Below are 21,751 nucleotides of genomic sequence, written 5' to 3' on the forward strand. Positions count from 1 at the left end.
ATTCCCCCACGTCAATTAATTCCAATCACACCAAGAATATCACTGATTAAAAAAAAACTTACGGGAAAATGTTTCCACATTGGAAAGAAATTGAGTATCGCTGCTTGATCATTGCTGTGTGACAAGAGCACGTGATGTTAAACACACAAGAATGTATAGTGTAACATATCTTGATAAAGATTGTAAATGTACTTCAGCTTCCTGAAGTTGATCTTTCTCCTCGTAATACAAATGGCTCTTGAACTTCATTAGGGTATGTTAAAAAAAAGCAGAAAGTTAAAAACTGTACAGTTTACAAAAACATTTTTAATAAAAATATTAACTCGGTTATTGATTATTGCTCATTCTGTAAGTATTTAGAATATGCAACGTATCATAAATATCGGGAAGAACTATGGAGAAAGCCCAAGATATTGCCCTGATTTTCGCATTGCTGTTACTGGGTAATGTTTGCCTTAACTTTTGTGAAACTGTGTACCTTTTCTGTCAAAAATTATCAAAAACTATTAAAAAATGTTCTTTCTACACAAAAGAACGATGTTAAAAAATGTCAACTATACGGTAATATCTCGATTTTCATGAATAGCCCAATTTGTTATATTCAAGAGAAGCTTAGACATTCGGCGTGCTCTTGTCTCCATCCAAATTTCGCAGATTCCTCTGGCATCTTCTCAAATGTTCCTTTCCAAGACCAAGTTCCTCTTCTTACATCTGCATAGTGTCGGGAAATGTAATTAGAATACATATATGCCCACATATACGTCACTTGAAATAAATCGACAGCATTTTCACACGTATTGTGCATAGCTTGAATCATGTAATGTCCTTTCTTTCCTGAGACTGCAAATCTATCTTCTGCTATTTCAAACTGTTCCTCATGATTGTACGACGCAAGCAAAGCCGTGCTCAGACCAAGAGCGCGGTATAGCCATCCCGGTATATAAGTATAGATGTATCAGTTCAATATCGCTACTTTCATAAAAAAAAAAAAAAAACAAATGTAACCATTCAAAAAATTTAAAATATAGTTGAAAAAGAAATGACTTACGTAACACGCTAGTAGATATGTGTTGCAATTCGAACAGAGAAGTTGAAACATTTATAAAATCATTATGGACAATTTAAATTTGATATATCACTTCGAAACGCATACAAGTCGTCATTTTGGATAATAATAATTTGACACAGAAATTAACTATAATGATGTGTATAAAAATCAAGAACAAAATTCAAAATATTAACCAAAATTTATTTTATAAATATATTCAATCGATATTGAATGCGAAAAAAGGTCTTAAAGAGTTAAAAAAAATTGTGACTTATTTCACATTCCCACATCAATTATAATTCCAATCGCACCAAGAATATCACTGATTAAAAAAAAAAAAAAAAACATACACATACAGAACAAGAGCACGTGATGTCAAGCATACAAGAATGTACAGTGACGAAAGATAAATCACACCACGTGAAGAAAAAAGAGATCGGTTACTTTTCTTTCTACTTCGTCTTCGCAATGACTGTTGTCAATCTCTGACAACCGGTCTGAAACAACGCGTAAAAAAAGAAAACGTCTTCGCTCTCAACGCAATACAATTTATTTCTCGTGTATTTACGTTGATTTCTCTGAGTTTATCGGCTTGTGCGATGTAATTTATCCTAACCTTGAAGTTGAATCAAAGTGTCAAACCAAAGTGTAATCATACACATTCTAAACTTAATTATATGATAACAAAATAAATAATATAACAAATATCATAACAAATTGAAATAAATAATATAATTAGTAAATGCGTGAAGCAACAAGAAGATATTGCTAAGAAAATTAATTAAAACAAGTAAGTATATCAGCTTAGTGGAAGTGTTTTTTAAATTCTACATGTACGTCACATTTTGTAAAAAGTAGATTATAAATCATCGAGTAGTTTATTTATACATACAACATACAATACTATTGCTTATAAGAGTGTAGAATATGATATATAAAAAGAGACAATGTTATATAAACGGGATTTAAGTATATTGAGATATATTTTCTCAATTTTCTAAATAGACATGAGCTGTGGCAAGTCGTTGAGCAAGCTTGTAGAGAATTCAATCAGAACGAAGCTGGAAGCCGCTCTGAAACCCGTACACTACGACGTTATTAATGAATCTTACATGCATAATGTTCCTCAAGGTTCCGAGACACACTTCAAGGTAATAGTAGTGTCTGAAAAATTTGACAATCAGCCACCGATCAAGGTGAGTACTACGGATCGTGATATTTTTTTAATTCACAAATAACATGGAAAGAATATGTACACTGAGAGATTATGTATAACTTTAGCGGCACCGTATGATAAATGAATTGTTGCAAGCTGAACTGGAAAGAGGTGTACACGCCCTGTCCATAGTAGTAAGTGATTAAAAAATTAGTTTCTTCCTTTTTTTCTCTTAGTAAAAAACTGGCAGAATAATATATGTGTAATATAAGATTTACATATAAAAAACCCTCACAGGTAATTTTTATATAATACGGTACACTTGAACAACGTGATTCCGATTCTGTTTACAAATTAGTAGTAAAATGGAATCTATCCCTTTTTTTTTTTTTCAATATGCGCACTTATGCAAGCCTCTGTATAACACAATTTATATAACGCGGCATTTCTGTAGAATGGAAAATCCGCATTATACGAGAGTTACCTGTACAGAATTACGAATATTTTCATCATATGTACCATCCCTTCGACACGTTGTAGTTTGTTTACATTATTCTTCGCCATTTTTTAAGGCAAAAACACCTGAACAATGGGAAACAAGCAACAAAACAATAACGCCAAGTCCTGCATGTAGAGGTGGTTTTGGAAAATAATCATCTCTCACTTTCTATACATATATTGACGATATTTAAATAATGTAAAATACAAAAATTAGTAAGTAAAAAATCATTACAACAATGTAAGTTTACTGTAATTTTATATGTATATTTGTTGTTTTCTTTAGAATAATCATGAATAGTAATAAGTATGAAGTATATATATGAAATGTTTTTCATATATATGTAATTTGAAATCAGATATACAATTAAATAAAATTCTTTCATACTGAAAAAAAAAAAAACAAAAACAAAAAGTTTTACGTTTAACATATCTTAATATAGATTATAAATGTAAGTTAAAGATTTAAAACACAGATTTAGTGCAAAAGAGCTGTATAATTTGCAACAAAAACGATACAAAACATAAAAGTTGCACTAATGTCACAATACGAATGTATCCAATCTTAGTTTGCCTTCGTTCTCGGTTAGATAAAGCATATCCGCCATCGATTGCTCGGCTATAGCCTCCTCCGCTTTTTCGTGCATCTGCAATTGCGCACAGATAAAATTGATCGCACCATTTGAATTTAAAAACTTGATCGCAAAAAAATCTATATATTTGTTGTAATAACTTATGTTGCAATAACATTAAAAATTAGTGATTGAGGTGAGAAATAATTAAAAAATAATACGTGTAAGAATTATTATGTACAATATAACGTAAATAGGGTGTAGAATTGATGACAGAGAAATGCGACTTACTCCTCTGAATGTACTATCAGTTGGTGGATATTTAAAATTCGGTCCAAAATTCACGGACACCGTTGCGCTTTTGTAAATAGAGATTGCAGGATAATAAGCACCTTTGTTAATTTCTACAAAAGCGTTACCTTGATTGACTCCGTTTTTGTAATATACTATTTTGCTGCCTTCTATAGGTCGTAAAGCTTTGAGAGCTTCCTGAAGTTGATCTTTCTCTTCGTAATACAAATGACTCTTGAATTTCACCAAAGGCTGTGGTAGAAAGCAGAAAGTTAAAAAAACATATAGATTATTTTAATAAAAATAATAAACTTGGTTATTGATTATTGCTTACTCTGTCTTTGTAAGTATTCGGAATGTGCGATGCATCATAAGTATCAGGAAGAACTATGAGAAAGCCCAAAGTATCGCCCTCGCCGTAACCATTACTGTAATGTTTGCCTCGACTTTCGTGAAACCGTGTACCTTTTCTGTCAAAAAATTGTCAAAAACTTTGTTAAAATATTTTCTTTTTAAAAAAAATGATGCAATACACAAATTTAAGATAATACCTCGATCTCCATGAATAGCCAAATTTGTCATATCCAAGGGGAGCTTGCAAATTCGCGTACTCTTGTCCCCATCCAAGTCTCGTCGCAGATCCCTCTGGCATTTCCTCGATTGTCGCCTCCCAATACCAAGTTCCCCTGCTTACATCTGCATAGTTTTGGTAAATGTAATTAAAATACACATACATCACGTGAGATAAATCGATAGCATTCTCACGTACTGTGCGTAGCTCGGATCATGCAATATCCTTTCTCTCCTGTGACCGCCAATCTGTCCTCTGCTACTTTAAGCTGCTGCGCACGATCGTGCGACGCAAGCAAAACCGTGCTCGGACTAAGAGCGCGATATAGCCATCCTGGTATAGGTTTACCGGCCCAATCGCTACTTTCATCGAACTCCTGAACGCGCAAATTTAAACATTCAGGAAAGTTAAAAAACATAGTTGACATGAAAAAAATAACACATACTTGTCGGAAAGGTGCATGAGGATCCGGCTCTGCCAAAATATATCTGTAACCGTCTTTGTTGTACGGATGTTCGAGAGGATAACCATGAGCGGGAAGTTTGGGAATGGTCATATCCGATCCTCTGCCTTTCTTCCCGGAACCCGTGCCCGCAGTTTCTCCTGGAAGCTTCCGCTTCGCATTGCGACCTCGTAATCCTCCGCTAAGTGGCACTGAACGTTCCATTACAATATTTTTTTTAAAAAATGTTTTATTCGTTTTTCCGATATATTTCGCGAACAATATGTCACTTCTGATCTTCTTTTCCTACTTTAATATCACCGCTTCTTCTCTTCGATACATTCAATTTCAAAAGAAAAAAATTTACAAATTTTTGAAACGAATAAATATTTCTTGTTTACAGAATTTATAATATATGTGTATAATTACCGATATCAAAGACACATTGTGCGGCTATAGCAAAGTCTTAAAGTAAAATACACATTCACGAGTCGATTTCTCTGTTATGATTCAGACTTTTGAGTACTTTTGTGATAGCAAGTTGACGATTACATTCACGATAAGATAAGAATTGACAAATCTATATGCATGTAGATTAACAAAATTTATTTGCTGCTAACTATGTTTGCCAAACTTTATGAACCGTGTAAAAAAAAATCTAATTAAAAGTTTAATCAATTAATCAAAATATATTCGTTTAATTTAGCTTTTAAAAAGAAATTGAAATATACGAAAGACCATTGATAAATACCCGAAACAACACGATAGTAATATCACGTTGCTGTTATCGTCGACAAGTTTCATCTTTAAAGTTTCAATTGTTGCACGGTCAAAATTCACGAGATAAGCTTCGAATATTTGCAAAGTAAGATATATGAGACGCTCGTTGTGTATAAACAATAATAAGAATTAGGTCAAATCGAGGTCAGAAACAAGTGGATACGTTTATTAGATAAAAGTGATCACATGCGCGCAGAAATATCAAAATTGCGAAACGTTTCTTTTACATGAAACGTTCGTCAGTCGCGATCGATTTACGTATAAAAAACATGTTCGAATTTTTGCTGTATTCAACAGATATGCAATTTTTTGTTTTTATTTATTTCCGAATCTGAAAAATGGCTTGAGTGAAAAAAATTTTCGAGCAAAACAATGAAAGTCATCGATGCTGTAAATAACTATATTTTGACGAGTTGGTACACAATCAACACATGTGATAATGAATCAACATTTGTTCTTCTGAAAGATGAAACGTGTCATCGGCAACAATGTGATGCTACTATCATTATCTATACGTCGTTTCGAATACTTATTAATTGCTCCACATTATAGTCAACTTAATGTTACAAAAAATCTCAGAATTTATGATCATTGAAAGAAACACATACCGACATGTTGCAGACCCATCTCTGTCGCTCGTAGGTGACCATTCTTAATCATCGCTTCGTAATTAGGTTTGATTGTTGTGAGTTCAAGATTTGACAAGCCGAAAAGCTGACCTTCTGACGTACTCTCATCCACTGTGAACAATGCCCCAACATCTTTAAGCAGTGCTCTTTGTATCTGTAACAGATAAATTATTCATAAAAAAAAAACTTTTAAATTGATTCAAGTTTTAAAATCCTCATTGCGGTCGTAGTGAATTGTAATATCTGTAGCGTGAATATCAATTAGAACAGCTTTTTTTTTTACATACTGTAGCATGCCAGGATTGAGTGACTCTACGAGGCATCGTGGTCATGCTCTCCCAATGACATTCGATAAACGGTATAATATCCTTGTCCTTGTGAAAAAGAGTCTTCTGTTCATTTTCTTTTTGGCACATTTGTAATAAGTTTGCTATTGCTGTTACACACATCTGTGGAAATGCTGGAAGACCAAAGGAAGAGATCCATAATTAATCGTACTTAACAATTTCTAAATGTTTCTTCTGCATCATATAGATTGATTAATAATGTGCAACTAAGCATACTCACTAATATGTTACATATTGCAATGTACTCACGTGCCTGATTCTTTTTGAAATTTTCCAAACCAGTGGGCGAGCAATTTTTACACATGAATACATAGTTCATCATAAAAGGTACAAGTTTGCCCAATTGATATCCGATACAAGACTCGTGAAACCATCGTGAACAACTGGCACAAAGTAACTCCACAATATTCAGATTCCTTTCTTTTCCACTGCAAAGGAATTGAGATTAAAATATAAATGTTGTGCAATGATATTGTGTGTAATGACATTGTGATAAAAAGTAAATCACCAGTAACAATTTCCACTTTCATTGTTTGTGTTCTGTCCATTGGATTTTTCCGCCGATTCGTCCTTAGACTTTTGTTTATTCTTATCATCGAGTTTTATTTTTGTCTTATCCTCCGCAACTTCGGTTTGCTCTGGTTTATCTGTTGAACTACAATAATTTCCTTTTATTAGAAACTTTATGTAAATGCAAGTAAACTAGTTTCTCAAGTTGTTTGTCAACAATTAAACCGGAACGATAAAAACATAACCTCACCTTGTAATGTTATATTAAAAATGTATAAGCAAAACGAAAAAAACTGGTTATGGAATACGTACATAAAAGAATGTTAAACGTTACTGAGCGCTCCTTACCTTTCGCTTTTTTCTTCTGCCATTATTTACTACTTATTTTACAACAATCTTTGTAAAGCGTGTATTTAGAACTAAAGACTACAAATGACTACAAAGGATTAACAGCGTATCCGTCGCCTAAGTGGTAGAAAAGTGAAACATAAAAGTAAAACAGCGATAGTACAGAGAATGAAGATGAAGAAACAAAAACAGATGGAGTAAGTCATGTGTCATTGTGCCATTTGCGCTAGATTTCTTTTTTTACCACAATATACATTTACAAAATTATAACACAAAACTAAAGATAAAAAACAGTTCTATTTTATAAAATAAAACATTATTACAATATTTAGATAATTAATTATAATGTAATCTACATATGATTCACTTTTTATTTTCTGAATTAAATTTAATGAAAAAAAAAAAAAAAAAAAAACCATTGCAACAATATGTGCGAATCGTAAAACTTATTAGCGGCTTTTTCTTGTTATACGGAGAGATTGATTAAAAGATTTGCAAACAAAAATAAAAACTTCTTTCATAAGAGTTACAAGAAATTTTTTTCTTTATAGATAATAAAATTTATTAACATTTATGGTTTTAATAACATTTTTGGAAATTATTATACGTGCATTTTTTTTTACGTATGCATAGGCAGAGGGAAAAATTGAGTGATGAACTTTATCATTTATTTTTGGACGGTATCTCTCTCTCTCTCTCTTTTTCTCTCTGTTTAATACTCTTGCACAATATATTAACAATTATTTTCAATTTGATAAGAAAAATGTATACATATAGAAAGTATAGATATAATAATAATAGACGTTCTGGAACATATTGCCCAGAATCAAAATCGATTGCAACAAAAAATATATATTTATTTACTTTTATTTATATATATATTTTATAGAATTTATATATAGAATAATCTGTAATGTCTCTGTGAGTGTGTGCGTGGAGAGAATAGGTCAGTATTGATAATTCTTTTCCTTTATAGTTTAGTTCGCGTAAAATATATATATATATATGTACAACGTATATCTCTTACGTTGAAAATTTGTAATCAAAGTATCTATATGTACAATTTCTTTTCTCTAAGAAGTTCGGAAATGATAAATATCATTGATTTAAAGAGAGGTTTTCTTGCAATTATATATATATATGTATATATATATATATATATATGTATGTATGTATGTATTCGTTCAGTAGAAGAATTACACGTTTACCGACCTTGCAACAGCATATGAATTAAAAGGAATTGAAGTATCTTATAATAAGTATCTTATCTCTTAAGGTGATTGAAAGTATGTTATTCGTTTTCAAAACTTATACAACATTCGATAAACGTGTTAAAAATTTTTTCAATTTTCTATTCCTCTTAATTCATCCGTTTTTGCAATAGGAGTACTCCACATAATATCTAAAAAAAATGTACAACAATCAAGATATTTTTCCGCGCGGAAGAGATACATCTTCGTATCATACACTCGATCAGTTTCTGAGAAATAATTATTATATATCCACAGGAATAAACATAACATTTAAAATAAAACGCTCATATGTGTGAAACATTTCGCTCTTCGGACTTGCACGCTTACTCTCACCGTAACAACTTTTCAACATAAAAAACTATATAACGCCACGCCTTATAGAAATACTTTGCTCTAAGAATACAACTGTTTTTCTTTTTCTATATAACGAAAACGTGCGCGCATCATTAACACTCCAATTACGCAACCGCTATAGCAGGATCATTTAATTCTTAAAAACTTGCTTTTTGTCACATTGAAAATAAAAAAAAAAAAAAAAAAAAAAGGAAGAGAAACATAGACTATCGTTTCTATTAAAATTTATCAAAAAATTTTGATTCTGCTATATTCCGCTGGTTGAGAATTAATTCTGACGCACATGTACTAGTGCTCGAATCGTGTAGCTATACACAGAAAATATGACGAACTAAAATATTCTACAAATCACAAAACTATATATAAATTTTGCAATTTATATTAAAATTAATATAATTATTTTTAAAATTAACACAAACAACAAATTGTCAAGTAATTAAAAGAAACAAGTTTTTTTTGTATATAAAAGCGCATATTTCTTTACAATACAGATCAATTATTTTGTCCAACGTGTGTTAAGTTCTGTGTTAAAGAATTGCAAACAAAAATTAAAATGATCGAGAAAACATACCAATTCGAGCACCACGTGCACGCATATACACACATGTACATACACATCGCAACTATATTAAAAGTGTTCTGTCATTATCACTACACTTCAAGCAACCTTACAAGAAGATGGAATGTGTTGCGTCGATTTTATGGTACACAGATAACATGAACATTATACTTTGTTAGCAATTATATTTACAAGACTTACATAAATCACACCTAGTAAAAAAAAAAAAAAAAAAAAAAAAGAAAGAGACACGATCTTGCCTATTGCAATATATACGCTTTCATTTTACACTCTCTGTAAAATCGATACTTTCGATCTCCACGTATCACGCCGTTCTTATAATTGTTCCAATATATAGTTTGAGATCCCGAAACCAGTTCACAATTCCTGGTTTGAGCGATCTACACACAAATTTGAATAAGAATCTGTGATCGGGAAGATTCTTATTAAGTCTCCGCGAAGATTTAGGCCATCAAAGATCAAAAATCACTATTGCGATTCGTTTACTATAGTGTGTAAAAAAACAAAAATCGTAAAAGATAAAATATGAATTGATTTTTAATCTCGCTTCTCTCGAGACTCGAATAATCTGAAATCTTTTTTCGAAAGAATTATTACGTAAAAAAAAACTTGAATCGATTATTGCGTATATTAAACAAAAACAAATTTCTCTGTGAATAAATGCTTAATAAATAACGTGCGGTTTTATAAGCAATCCGCAATTGTTACGTAAAAGTGGATTAATTTTCATCGTGTCTTTGTCCTTTCGCAGTTTTCGCGACCTGCTGCGTGTGAAGCACAGATAATAGATCTGAAGAAATCTCTCTAAATATAGAAATTAATTCTCTAGCACTCGGACTTGTCTTCCTCGACCAGCTGCTGCGTGTCCTTCCCCGAATCGATAGACGACGGATCGAGTTCTCTCCTCTTTAGATGTAACTGCGGTGGTTCTTTGTGCTGTATACTGGAAGGTTTCATCTCCGCCGGCACTTCGTACATACTGCTCGCGCCGGTACCGTTTGTGGTACCGCTCTCTAAATTCACCGCGTCGTACATCGGATTACTGAAGTCTCTATTCTTATTGGTAACATCGTTCAAATTGTATTCCACATCAAGAGGCTCCTGTAAGCACAAATATTAAAAGAATGTATAATTTCCGTACAACTTTGCTCTTTTTATTCTGTTTATTTCTTTTTTGTGAACGAGTTTAATGTTTAACTCTGCTAAACGCACTTCACATACGTACCATTCTTTCGTGAGCGGCCGTACCAAATTCCACATTACTGCCCTGGCGGAAGGAAACGCTTTGTGCACCCGTGAGGCTGCTAAGACCAGGCTTGCCGCTGTAAATAATAATCAAACGTAAAAACAAAAAAAAAAAACATTTTTAAAATATTTTATTTTATATCACACGTAAAAAAGTATGCTTACAATGGTCGTTTCTTGAGAACCATGAAAATTGCGGCGGCACAGAACAATACTAGCAGACAAACAACAACAGGAACAACTATAGCGGCGGTAGATCCGCCCGCTCTGGCGGCGACAGCTGCTACTTCGCAATGTTCACCGTGGAATTCCTCGCGGCAGTTGCACATAAGCTTGTCGTCCACCTCTTGGCATCGTCCGCCGTTTTCACAAGGACATATTCTAGGAGCCGGCAAGGGTCTCTCGTTGGTAGCGTCGCAATGCCTCTGACTGTCGTCTCTAAACAAACGTGGAGATGCGATGTTGTCCGAACATAGACAACGACTGCCTCTAGGAATTGTCACACACAAATGAGAACACTGTTCATTTTCGCAAGGATTTCTCAGACTGGTGTTGTATCTCAGCGGATGATAGATTTTAACGGCCGAAGCACTAGGAATATTTTTCACCATAACTTCCGGAACTCCTCTGCCAAATTTGTCTTGTCGAAGGAGTTCACCGTCTAGCCTGGTGGTCCAGTAGATATTATTTTCAAAAACATCCAGTCCCAACGGTCCTCCGATACGTTTGCCTTTCAATACCACTCTTCTGTTCATACCGTTCAAGCTGATCGCTTCGATGGTCATCAGTTTGATATCGGACCAATAAAGGGTGTGGTCCATAGCATAGTCGATAGTAAGTGCCGATGGACTGCCGAGTCGATCCGAGACAAGCGAGCGACGTCTATCTCCATCCATCCAGGCTATTTCGATCATCGGAGTAGACATGTCAGCCCACACAAGCTCCCCTCGTTCGGGATCCACGACTATCGATGTCAAATGACCGAGATTTGTCGTAACCAGACTACGTCGATATCTGCCGTCCGATTTGGCCACCATAACTCGACCTTCATAATTTTCCGGCGCAAAACTGACCTCAGTCCAGTACAGATTGTCGGAAATCCAGTCCACCGCCAAACTCGTCGGTCTGCTTTCAACTGTAAATCAGAAAGAATTGTTTAGACCGAGTTTTTCATTAATTAATCAACCAATCTCACAACCAATTTCACAACAAAAAACTGAATATTATATTTTATTTACTTTTCATATTGAGATCTTGCGCGTATCCGATCTTCGCCTGACCCTCTTTGGCGTTCAACATGTAGGATCGTCTGATAGCTCTCTTATACGCGTCAATCCAGAAAACGTATTCCGTTCTCGGATCAAAATCGATGGTAAAAACTCTATCTTGATTGTCTATCAGATCCATCTCTTCTCTGGTGTGCAGATCGTAGGCTCTGAGTTCTTCTCCATATGAGAACAGCACAACAACATCGTCTTCTTCGGTACGGCACACGCCACTCAGACTGTCCGACAATTTGAAACCTTGTCGGCAGGAACAGGCATATGTGCCGTTCAGATTGGTGCAGATGTGAGAGCACTGATGTTGACCGGTCTGGCATTCGTCGATATCCACGCAATGCTTTCTGTTATCCATCGAAATGATGTAACCAGAATAGCAAGCGCAGATATAACCACCGTCAGTAATGTTGTGACATTTGTGCTCGCAACCGCCACGATCGTTCGTCGCGCAATGATGGCTATGATCTGAAAATCGCAACACAAAATCGCTCAAATGATGGATTTCATCTGTCTGATTATATACGAGAAAAAGAGAAACGCTTGCGGAATAAAAAAACTTACGACATCCCAATTCGTCCGATAAATCGCCGCAATCGTCCGCGAGATCGCACAGTCTCAGACGATCTATGCACTTCTTATTCGCGCAGGTGTATTCCGAAGTCGGGTCGCAAGGTCGAGTCTGTTTGACGCACATGGTGATGTTGTTCTCGTCCGAACCGTCGCCGCAATTGTCAATTCCGTCGCAAACCTGATACTTGGCGATGCATTTATGATTGGCGCATTGGAACCGTTTCTGCGTGTCGCACTCGAAGTTTGCTAAACAACACACACGTGCGCGTCAATTTTCCGTTCCTTTGTGTTTTGCAAAAAAAAAAAAAAAAAAAGAATTAGCACAAAGTTTGCGACAACTCACCACACGTGGTTGGGCTTTCGTCAGAATTGTCGCCGCAATCGTCGGTGCCGTCGCACATGTCGGTTAAAGCGACGCAAAGATTGTTGTTACATTGGAATCGCGACTGCGGACAATATCGTCCCCCGGGATATCTCGGTGGGCAATCAATCTCGTCGCTCATGTCTCGGCAATCTCGCGCTCCGTCGCAACGAAGATACGACGCGATGCAATGGCCGCTGTTACATTGGAAACTCTCGCTCTGTCAACAAGTAAACGGAATTATAAAAACAAAATTAAATGCGCTATATATATATATATATATAAAATAAAATTATATGTTTCGAGCGAAACAAAAAAAAATTGAGAAAACACAAATTGTAAAATTTCAAAGAAACATACCTTGCACACCCACCGATGGCACGCCTCCTCGTCGCTATTGTCGCCGCAGTCGTCCTCACTGTCGCATCTCCATCTTGACGCGATGCATTTGCCGTTCTTACATTTGAACTCGCTCTCGGAGCATTCGCGATACTTGTCTTTGCACATCGCGTCGGCCTCGTCGCTGCCGTCCCCGCAATCGTCGGCGAAGTCGCATAGCCACTGTTTCGGCACACATCGATTGTTAGCGCACTTGAAGTCTATTTTGGGATCGCACTTGGGACAATTCTCCGGACGCTCGTCGGAACCGTCACGGCAGTCGTCTTTGCCGTCGCAGAACAACCACTTTGGAATGCAACGATAGTTGGCGTGTCCGGGACACCGTTGCCATCCGGTGGTGCAATTTCTCTGCCGACACATGTACGCCGGCTCGTCGCTGTCGTCTCCGCAATCGTTGTCGGAATCGCACATCCATAGCTTGGGAATACACTTGCCGTTTTTACAACTGAACTCGGTGCTCGGATCGCAGGGACGGTTATCTTACGAAGAAAACACAAGGATTATATTATTAAGAAATAGAAATTAAATTACGGGAACACGCGATATGTGCGCGAATACTCACTGCAAATAGCAGGATCTTCGTCACTCCCGTCTTTGCAGTCGGCGTCTCCGTCGCATTTCCAGGAATCGTGTATGCAGCGACCGTTGGATTTACATTTGAATTCGAGCTCTCCGCACTCGAGTGAGCACTTAGCTTCATCGCTTCGATCGCCACAGTCATCGGATCCATCGCAAATGGTCACGCTCGGTGTGCAGTTTCCGTTCGCGCATTGGAACACGCTCGGCCGACAAGTTCTCGGAGGGCAGCTCGTCGATTCGTCGGATCCATCTTTGCAGTCCTTTTCTCCGTCGCATCTGCGATACAAGTTTTTTTTTTTGTTTTTTTTTCTCGTGATTATTTTTCCGTCTCAATCAGTTTAGGCGGACAATTATATCAATAATATTTTAAGTCATTAAAATGATCTTACCTCCAGTACCAAGGTATGCACTTCTCGTCGGGTGGTCCGCAACGATGCTGGCCCGCGGTGCAATTCGCAACGCACGTCTTGCCGTCTTTACCCAAAATAAATTGATTCGGGCATTGACACTTGTAAGAAGTCACTCCGGGCTGACCGTATCCTTCGAGCAGGTACGAACTGGCGGGTGGCGCGATGAGACAGAGATGCGAGCAGCCACTGTTGTGTTCCGCGCAAGGATTGTTATAGGGTAATTGCCGCAATGGGTGATAAGCGTGAATGTCGTAAGGTCGATGAGTGGTGTTGCGCAACACTTTACGATCTTCGCCCGAGAATTTCTTTGCTCTACTGATTGCCTTCAAATTCCAATCGGTCCAGTAAATATAATCGTCAAACACGGTGATCGCAAACACATGCGGCACCGAAGTGCCGGACAGAACAATTCGCCGATTGCGACCTTCGAAATCGGCGAAAGCGATGTAATCCAGATGGGCGTCCGCCCAGAAGATGCGATCGGTGAAGTAATCGATTGTCAGAGCGTTTGGCCAAGCGATGTCGTCCTCCCAGGTCAGAATTCGAGTAAAGTTGCTGCCGTCCATACCCATTTTACCTATGTAAGCCTGGAATTAAAATAAAAAAATTATATTTAAATATATAAATATAAATTGTATGTCAATATAATAAACTTTCAGAATGAAGAAACAATCAAAATGCGCTTGGAGTTAAAATCAACAACTGAACTCCACCTGAAGATGCCAAGATGTAAAGTACAGGTATCCGATGCCAGGATGAACCGCAATCGCGCGTGGATCTGCTATTCCGACGTACAGAGTCTTTCTATTGGTGCCATTGAGCTCGGCAACGTCCAGGTGTTTCGCGTGACGATCCAACCAATATAACTTTCGACCGACCCAATCGATGGCAATTCCTTCCAAGCCCAAACTGTCGTGACGAATTATAGCTTCTCTATCACCGCCGTTTACTGGTGCTCTGGAAAAAAGAATAGTACATCATTTTAAACGCGCGTGCAAATACATCAATAAATTATAATTATACTTTATGCTATAGTATTAAACAAACAAAAAACAAACATATAATGTGAGCGTACCTGTATATTGTTTTTGCTGTGACATCGCAGAAGTACAACATTTCCTGATTGTAATCCGCGTCTAGTGCAACGACGTTGATCAGATCCTGATGCATCAGGCTGTAATTGGACGCGTCGATCGACATGTTTCTGACATAATATTTGTTTGTAAATATGATCCACGGTTGAATATTGTCCCGGCGCTTGCACGTGTGCTCGTCGGCTTCTCTCTCGTAATAACGTTCGTTGCATTTGCAATAATATCCGCCGGGTGTGTTCTCGCACTGCTGACTGCACAACTGTGGCATCTCGATACATTCGTCTATGTCGTCGCAGGCCTTGCCATCGGCCATTAACTTGAAACCGGGATTACACACGCAATAGTAGCTGAGAGGCGTGTCAACGCATTTGTGTCCGCACTGGTTCATTTCGATACGAGCGCACTCGTCTACGAAACAATGCGGCGACTCGTCGCTCTCATCCGCGCAATCCGCTTCTTTGTTGCAAACCAAGCGAGAGTCGATGCAGTTACCACTCCCACACATAAAGTCGCTCGGATTCGGACATGTAGTGTTTTTCTCTTTGGACGCTAAACAAGTAATATTTTTGTCAAGTGAAATGTTTGACATAATCGTATAAAAACACATCATATAAGATAAGTGAGAAAGAAAAAAAAAACTAATTTAGTTAAAAAAAAACTGAGATTTATATCGTATTGTTCGCAATTATATTATTATACTTACGACATCCTACTTCGTCCGAATGATCGCCACAGTCGTCCTGGCCGTCGCAACGGAATTGATGGCGAATACACTTGAAGTTTTGACAAGCGAATTCTTGCTTGTTGCAATTTCTGTATTGGGAATTGCAGAATTTGCCCTCGTCGCTACCGTCGCCGCAATCGTTATCGTGATCGCACAACCAGTTGCGGTTCAAACATCGTCCGTTGTCGCACGTGAACTGATTCTCAGCGCAAGGAGTTGGCGGCGGGCAGTGATGCAAAGTTACATTTTCGTCAGCACCGTCGACGCAGTCCGGATCTCCGTCGCACAACCATTTCTTCGGAATGCATTGAGCGCGATTCCACATTTTGTTCGCGGTGCAGGTGAACTCCGTTTCTTCGTCGCACTTTCTGTCGTTGCATTGATGACGATCGTCCTCGTCGGAATTATCTAGACAATCGTTGTCGCCGTCGCAGATGTAAATTCTGGGTATGCAGTTGCCGTTGTCGCATGTGAACAAGTCACCGAAACATGTTCTACCCTCGGATTGACAGTAACCAGGTGGTTCGTCGCTTCCGTCTAAACAATCGTCGTCGCCGTCGCAATACCAAGTAGCCGGAATGCATCTGTTGTTTGGACATCGGAAACTATTTTGTGGACAGGTTCTTTGAGCGCAGTGAATCGGATTCTCATCGCTGTTGTCGCCGCAATCATTGTCGCCGTCACAAAGCCAGTACGGCTCCACGCAGATATTCGTCTTTTCGCATTTGAGATGATTCGCCGGGCATGTGGTATTACGTGGACAGCGTTCATGCGTCTCGTCTGAGGTAACGTTGTCCTTGCAGTCATTGATACCGTTGCACACCTGGACTTGCGGGATGCAGCGAGAATTGGCACAGGTGAACTCACCCGGTGCACACGGTGGATAGATGCAACCTTCCTCGTCGCTACCGTCCCGACAATCGTTTTCGTGATCACACTTCCATGTCTTGAAGATACATCTGCCGTTGTTGCAACGGAATTCGTTCGGACTGCACGAATGATGAGAGCAATAACTAGTGTCTTCGTCGGTACCATCGCCGCAATCATCGTCACCGTCGCATGCCCACATTCTGGAGATACATCTGCCGTTTCTGCAAGCGAACTTGTTGGGATCGCAAGTGACATTCTTTGGCACGCACATTTTGTCTTCATTCACTAGCCTGCTGTTGTCATCGCACTTACACTCGACGGTAAAGTTGTGACTTGGATGACAGGACTGGTCGCAACCACCGTTCTTTATATTGCAGGGATTAACGCTGCACTCTTGCCTGGCCGCGGAGAAAACGTGAAGATCCCGGGGAGAATCTTCTAATCGCTTCACCAGTTCGATTTTGTCAGCTCCGGTGTGCTTCTCTGCACGGTAAACTCCACGTAGCTGTAGATCTGTCCAATAAATATGTTTTCTGAAGACAGTGATGGCGAAGGGATAGATAGTAGCGCTAACCAGAACTTCTCGGTTCTGTCCTTCGAGATTAGATCGTTCGATCTTCTCGCGTACAGCATCAGTCCAGTACAACATTCGATCTTCATAGTCGATCGCTAGACCACTAGGTTGTGAAAGATCTGTGTCAATAATAGTACGTTTGAATGATCCGGCCATAGTGGCTTTAAATATCTTTCCGGATGTTCCAAAACGACCCCAATCCGTAAAGTAGAGCGAGCCGTTACAAGGATCGACGACGATAGCGCGTGGACGATCCACGCGCGCAATCATCACAAGATTGGATCCGTCAAGATCCATCGCGTAAATGCTGTTGTTAGAGGAGTCCGTCCAATACACTTTCTTTTGAGTCCAATCGTAAGAAATACCTTCGGGATTAATTCCTTTATTGATCAACGTGTGCACGTCGGAAGAGGATGGCCGGTCCGATGGTGTCCATGCAATCTTCGCCCAAGGACGAATCTGAGTAAACAGAAGCTTCTTGTCCTGATAGTCAAAGTCCACCCCAACTACATTCGTTAAGTTTCCGACGGGCGCGAAGGGCATGTTGGTGTTGTGCGGGTCCAGATTAATGGCGCGAATCTCAGTTCGCGTAGCGAATACTAAATATTCTTCCACGTTTTCACATGTGTGATTATCGGGAGAGAGTTTGCCTATCGCGCAATCGCACGTAAATGATCTCGGATTATCTTTCGGGAAAGCAAAGCACAACTGAGAACATCCGCCATTTGGTACCTGGAAATAATAAAAATAAGAATTATTTATGTTAGTTATTTTTTTGAAAATATTTCTATTTTCTTAAATGACGGAATTGATCGCATCTTAATCCGTATTTTGATAATACCAGCGAACATGGATTTCCGGGATCTGGTGGTTGGCTGCTCTGATCGAAGATGACGATATCTCTGAGTTTTTGCAAATTCGTTCTGACAGGGATGGGAAGGCTGATATTGCCTTCCATTTTGCTCGCTTTGAAGACCGTGGCCAAATTTCGATCCACCCAATAGACTTCTTCACCAAAAATGGCAATGCCCATCGGATTTGGCAGATTTCTGCGGATGATGGTCTGGTTTCCACCGGAGTAAGTCACTCTTTGAATGACATCCAATTTTGAATCCACCCAATAAATATTGTGCGTTGTAAGATCGATTGTTAGGTCACGCGGTGTGCTGATACCCGATGTTACAATAGGAACCCAATTGCTACCGTCGAGGAAAGCCTTGCCTATTCGAGGATACTGTCCGTAATCGATCCAATACAAGTATCGTTTTATAGGATTCACGGCTAGTTCTCGAGGAGCATCTGTTGTCGTCTTTACGAGCACTTTACGATTGGAACCGTCCAACCGACAGACTTCTACATAGTTGTCGTGAGGAAAAACATTGGCGAAGTATAAGTTTCCTGCGACCCAATCTACGGCTAGACCGCGAATTCCGTTGGAACCAATTCCCTGTTTAATTATCTGTTGTAACTCCGTGCCATTGGGTCGTATTCTGGAATATAATAACACAAATTTTGAGAGAGATTTATTAAGTATTTTGTATTAATTTATGTGATTGATTGTCTCAAATCTTTGTATATAAAATTGTTGAGATAATTTAAAAACATTTACATCTTTGCACAAAATTGCGAATGCATTTACATCTTAACATTTGCAAAAATAAATAAATAGTTTTATCTCACCTGAAGATACCGTTCCATATGCCTCGATTGAATTCTACCCAATATATCCAAGTGCCCGCGTAATACACATCCACGTGAAGAATATGATGGCCAATTCCAGAGATAGGTACCATGGCCTCTTTGGAATCTTTGAGACTGTAACCTCTGGCGACATCGAGTTGAGACACTACTGCAAAAGTCTTGTAGGGCTCACATCTCGTGTCGGAGATTTTTCTGTATTCCATTCCGCAGGCACAAACACGAGTACCTCCGGACGCAGGCAAGCAAAGCTGCTCGCAATCGCCGTTGTTATTGAAACAAGGGTGAGATCCAGTAGCGCGTTTTTTATAAATAGTCAAAGTACGAAGTTCGGAATCATTGTTAACAATGGTGACTGGATTATCGCCGTTCGGCAAATTGACGCGTTCAATCTTGTCGTAAAGCGGATCTAGATAATATAGAAAAGATTCATGGACAGCTAACGCTTTTGGCAACGCCATGTTGTTTGCATTAGTGAGAATCGTGCGGACGTTTAGACCATCCGTCGACATGGCTTTGATGAAAGCTGGATTCTGACTGGAAATGTACAGTGTCTTGCTAGGAATATCGATAGTGATGGCTTCGGGATGTTCTAGATTTTTCGCAAGAATTAACGGATTGGTACCGTCCATATTCACTCGTGCAATTTTTTGCGGTACTCCGAAACCACCATCGTCTACCCAAAATATCTGTCCGTCAATGGGATCCACACACATAGCCTTTGGTTTAGATACCGACAAATCGTTACCATTGTTCGCCAAGACGATCGTACGGTATCGCGGCTTGCCATCTAGTTTGATGGCTTCGATATTAGACGCGAACTTATTGCCGATAAACATATTGCGACCGAGCCAATCCATAGCCATGGTGGATGGTGAACCAACAATACCAGTATCGCCGTTAGGATTAGGGAATTCCGTTCGGTTACCGCCGTTGTACGGAATGGTGTAAATTGTGCCGTTTTCGTCGTCACCGTCTTTACCTTGTAACCAGTAAATAATATGATCTTTTCTGTCGTATTCAATAAATCTTCCGCCTTCTACGCCAACAATAGGTGTAAAGTAGCCAGTCTTAGCTTCTCCGGGTGTCAGAGAAATATCGACGATCTGAGAACCGCGTAGAACCATCAAATATGACGTTTCTTCTTCTATACATCGTCCGTCGGCCAACAATTTGTATCCTACTTGACATTTGCAGTTATATCCTCTCAGATTACTGGGAGATAGAAGACACAAATGTTCACAAGTAGCATTGGCACAAGGATTTTCAGTAATGGGCTGTAATACCGGATGATGCACGTGTATAGAAAGAGGTTGCGAGATAAGATGCGAAACTACCATTTGATCGGAACCCTTGAATTTGTGCGCCGAAAGTACTCGATTAAGTTGTCTGTCAGTCCAATACATAGTATCTTCAAAGAGCGTAAGCGAATGAGGATGTAGAAGATAATGGGAAGAAGCTAGAACTTGCATTCTTCCAGTACCATCGTACAGACAAGTGTCGATAAAGTCTAATTTACTGTCTGCGAAGTATATCCTACGATTCGCGATATCCAAAGCCAGACCGTTAGGCCAATAAATCTTCGTGCTAATAATAATTGATCGATTAGTACCGTCCATTCCAATTCTTTCAATTCGAGGATTTTCGCCCCAATCAGTCCAGAAGAGCCATCTCGCACCTGGACTAGGATCCAGACACATTCCACGTGGTTGCGTGATATTCTCCTTGACGAGAACCATTCTTCCAACTCCCGTTTCCTTGGCTACCTCAATTGTATTCAGTTTCGAATCCAGCCAATACAAGTTCTGACCGATCCAATCGTAAGCAAGACCTTCCACCAGATCCAAACCAGTGCTGATGATATCCTGAGGATCGCTGCCACGATCCAATCGCGAGATTCGCTTCAGTTTCATGTCGGACCAGAAAATAGTACCAGTGTGCATATTACTTGCGGTTGCTACGACGTTTTCTACGTTGATCGGGACTCGTTCCAGTGCTTGTTCCTGCAGATCGGCTACCAGAATAGTATGCCTATTGGAGATAATTAAGAACGCAGCACTGTGATTAAACGCTTTGCATGTGTGTTTATCCTTTTCCAGCGTGTAACCATCTTGACAGTTGCAAAAGTAGCTGCGCTTTGTGTTCACACAGATCTGCGAACATCTTCCCGGTGGATCGCATTCGTTCATGTCTTGGCAAGTGAAACCATCGCTGCCAAGCTCTTCGCCGGCCGGACAAGTGCATTGGGCGCCGAGCGGAGTTCGAATACAATCATTGCTACACAATCCAGCCTGATGAGTGCATTCGGCAAGATCGCAACCCAATCCTTCGTCCGCTCCGTTAGGACAATCCGGCTTGCCGTCGCACACATTGGTTATATTTACACAACGATTGGTCACGTTCGGACATTGCCATTGTTGGGAGTCGCATTTAAACGTGGGAGGGCCGCACGCGTGCAATTCAACGTTTTCATCGGAATTGTCTCCGCAGTCATCTTTGCCGTCGCAAATGTACGCCTTGAACACGCACCTCTCGTTCAGACATCTGAGAATATATGTAATTAAATTA

The 21,751-nt window shown here is 39.0% G+C and overlaps 3 protein-coding genes across 6 annotated transcripts in view; 1 reads left to right on the plus strand and 2 right to left on the minus strand.

The window, feature by feature from the left end:
• Positions 1-1,280: 1,280 nt before the first annotated feature.
• Positions 1,281-3,064, plus strand: LOC109855018 (bolA-like protein DDB_G0274169). The gene is made up of 4 exons (XM_020428771.1): positions 1,281-1,838; positions 2,054-2,244; positions 2,330-2,398; positions 2,777-3,064. The coding sequence occupies exons 2-4, from the start codon at positions 2,056-2,058 to the stop codon at positions 2,855-2,857; spliced, it is 339 nt and encodes a 112-aa protein (XP_020284360.1). The 5' UTR covers positions 1,281-1,838; positions 2,054-2,055; the 3' UTR covers positions 2,858-3,064.
• A 64-nt stretch (positions 3,065-3,128) lies between these two features.
• On the minus strand, positions 3,129-7,310 carry LOC109855014 (set1/Ash2 histone methyltransferase complex subunit ASH2). Of its 4 annotated transcripts, none has more exons than XM_020428756.1 (11): positions 7,193-7,310; positions 6,843-6,989; positions 6,584-6,762; positions 6,275-6,447; positions 5,967-6,141; positions 4,582-4,790; positions 4,335-4,512; positions 4,117-4,261; positions 3,900-4,035; positions 3,694-3,817; positions 3,129-3,349 (listed from the first exon to the last, which is right to left on the minus strand). In XM_020428756.1, the coding sequence occupies exons 1-11, from the start codon at positions 7,213-7,215 to the stop codon at positions 3,168-3,170; spliced, it is 1,671 nt and encodes a 556-aa protein (XP_020284345.1). In that variant the 5' UTR covers positions 7,216-7,310; the 3' UTR covers positions 3,129-3,167. The 4 variants fall into 4 exon arrangements, with proteins under 4 accessions (XP_020284345.1, XP_020284344.1, XP_020284346.1 ...); XM_020428755.1 differs by having other exon boundaries at positions 3,159-3,349; positions 3,566-3,817; positions 7,193-7,309; XM_020428757.1 differs by lacking the exons at positions 6,843-6,989; positions 7,193-7,310 and having other exon boundaries at positions 3,159-3,349; positions 3,566-3,817; positions 6,588-6,669.
• A 464-nt stretch (positions 7,311-7,774) lies between these two features.
• Positions 7,775-21,751, minus strand: part of LOC109855013 (low-density lipoprotein receptor-related protein 2) — a 31,804-nt gene continuing 17,827 nt past the window's right edge. Inside the window, exons 11-24 of the mRNA XM_020428754.1 lie at positions 19,166-21,727; positions 18,327-18,975; positions 16,021-18,217; positions 15,299-15,866; positions 14,937-15,180; positions 14,203-14,810; positions 13,797-14,089; positions 13,196-13,713; positions 12,818-13,055; positions 12,466-12,720; positions 11,863-12,369; positions 10,790-11,759; positions 10,605-10,701; positions 7,775-10,480 (exon numbers count right to left, since the gene is read on the minus strand). Of these exons, the coding sequence (XP_020284343.1) occupies positions 10,205-10,480; positions 10,605-10,701; positions 10,790-11,759; positions 11,863-12,369; positions 12,466-12,720; positions 12,818-13,055; positions 13,196-13,713; positions 13,797-14,089; positions 14,203-14,810; positions 14,937-15,180; positions 15,299-15,866; positions 16,021-18,217; positions 18,327-18,975; positions 19,166-21,727 (9,982 nt within the window). The 3' untranslated portion in view covers positions 7,775-10,204. The remainder of the gene's footprint in view (positions 10,481-10,604; positions 10,702-10,789; positions 11,760-11,862; positions 12,370-12,465; positions 12,721-12,817; positions 13,056-13,195; positions 13,714-13,796; positions 14,090-14,202; positions 14,811-14,936; positions 15,181-15,298; positions 15,867-16,020; positions 18,218-18,326; positions 18,976-19,165; positions 21,728-21,751) is intronic.

This window comes from Pseudomyrmex gracilis, unplaced genomic scaffold, assembly GCF_002006095.1.
Source record: "Pseudomyrmex gracilis isolate BER0280 unplaced genomic scaffold, ASM200609v1 scaffold_78, whole genome shotgun sequence".
In the NCBI taxonomy this organism is placed as follows: domain Eukaryota; kingdom Metazoa; phylum Arthropoda; class Insecta; order Hymenoptera; family Formicidae; genus Pseudomyrmex; species Pseudomyrmex gracilis.

Excerpts from the sequence above, each read along its gene's own strand:
- LOC109855018 (XM_020428771.1), top strand. The coding sequence starts at position 2,056 with ATGAGCTGTGGCAAGTCGTTGAGCAAGCTTGTAGAGAATTCAATCAGA. Across the intron at positions 2,245-2,329 it reads ACAATCAGCCACCGATCAAG|CGGCACCGTATGATAAATGA; the intron begins GTGAGTACTACG and ends GTATAACTTTAG. Across the intron at positions 2,399-2,776 it reads TACACGCCCTGTCCATAGTA|GCAAAAACACCTGAACAATG; the intron begins GTAAGTGATTAA and ends CCATTTTTTAAG.
- LOC109855014 (XM_020428755.1), bottom strand. The coding sequence starts at position 7,215 with ATGGCAGAAGAAAAAAGCGAAAG. Across the intron at positions 6,763-6,842 it reads GAAAGTGGAAATTGTTACTG|TGGAAAAGAAAGGAATCTGA; the intron begins GTGATTTACTTT and ends ATTCCTTTGCAG. Across the intron at positions 4,513-4,581 it reads CTCATGCACCTTTCCGACAA|GAGTTCGATGAAAGTAGCGA; the intron begins GTATGTGTTATT and ends TTGCGCGTTCAG.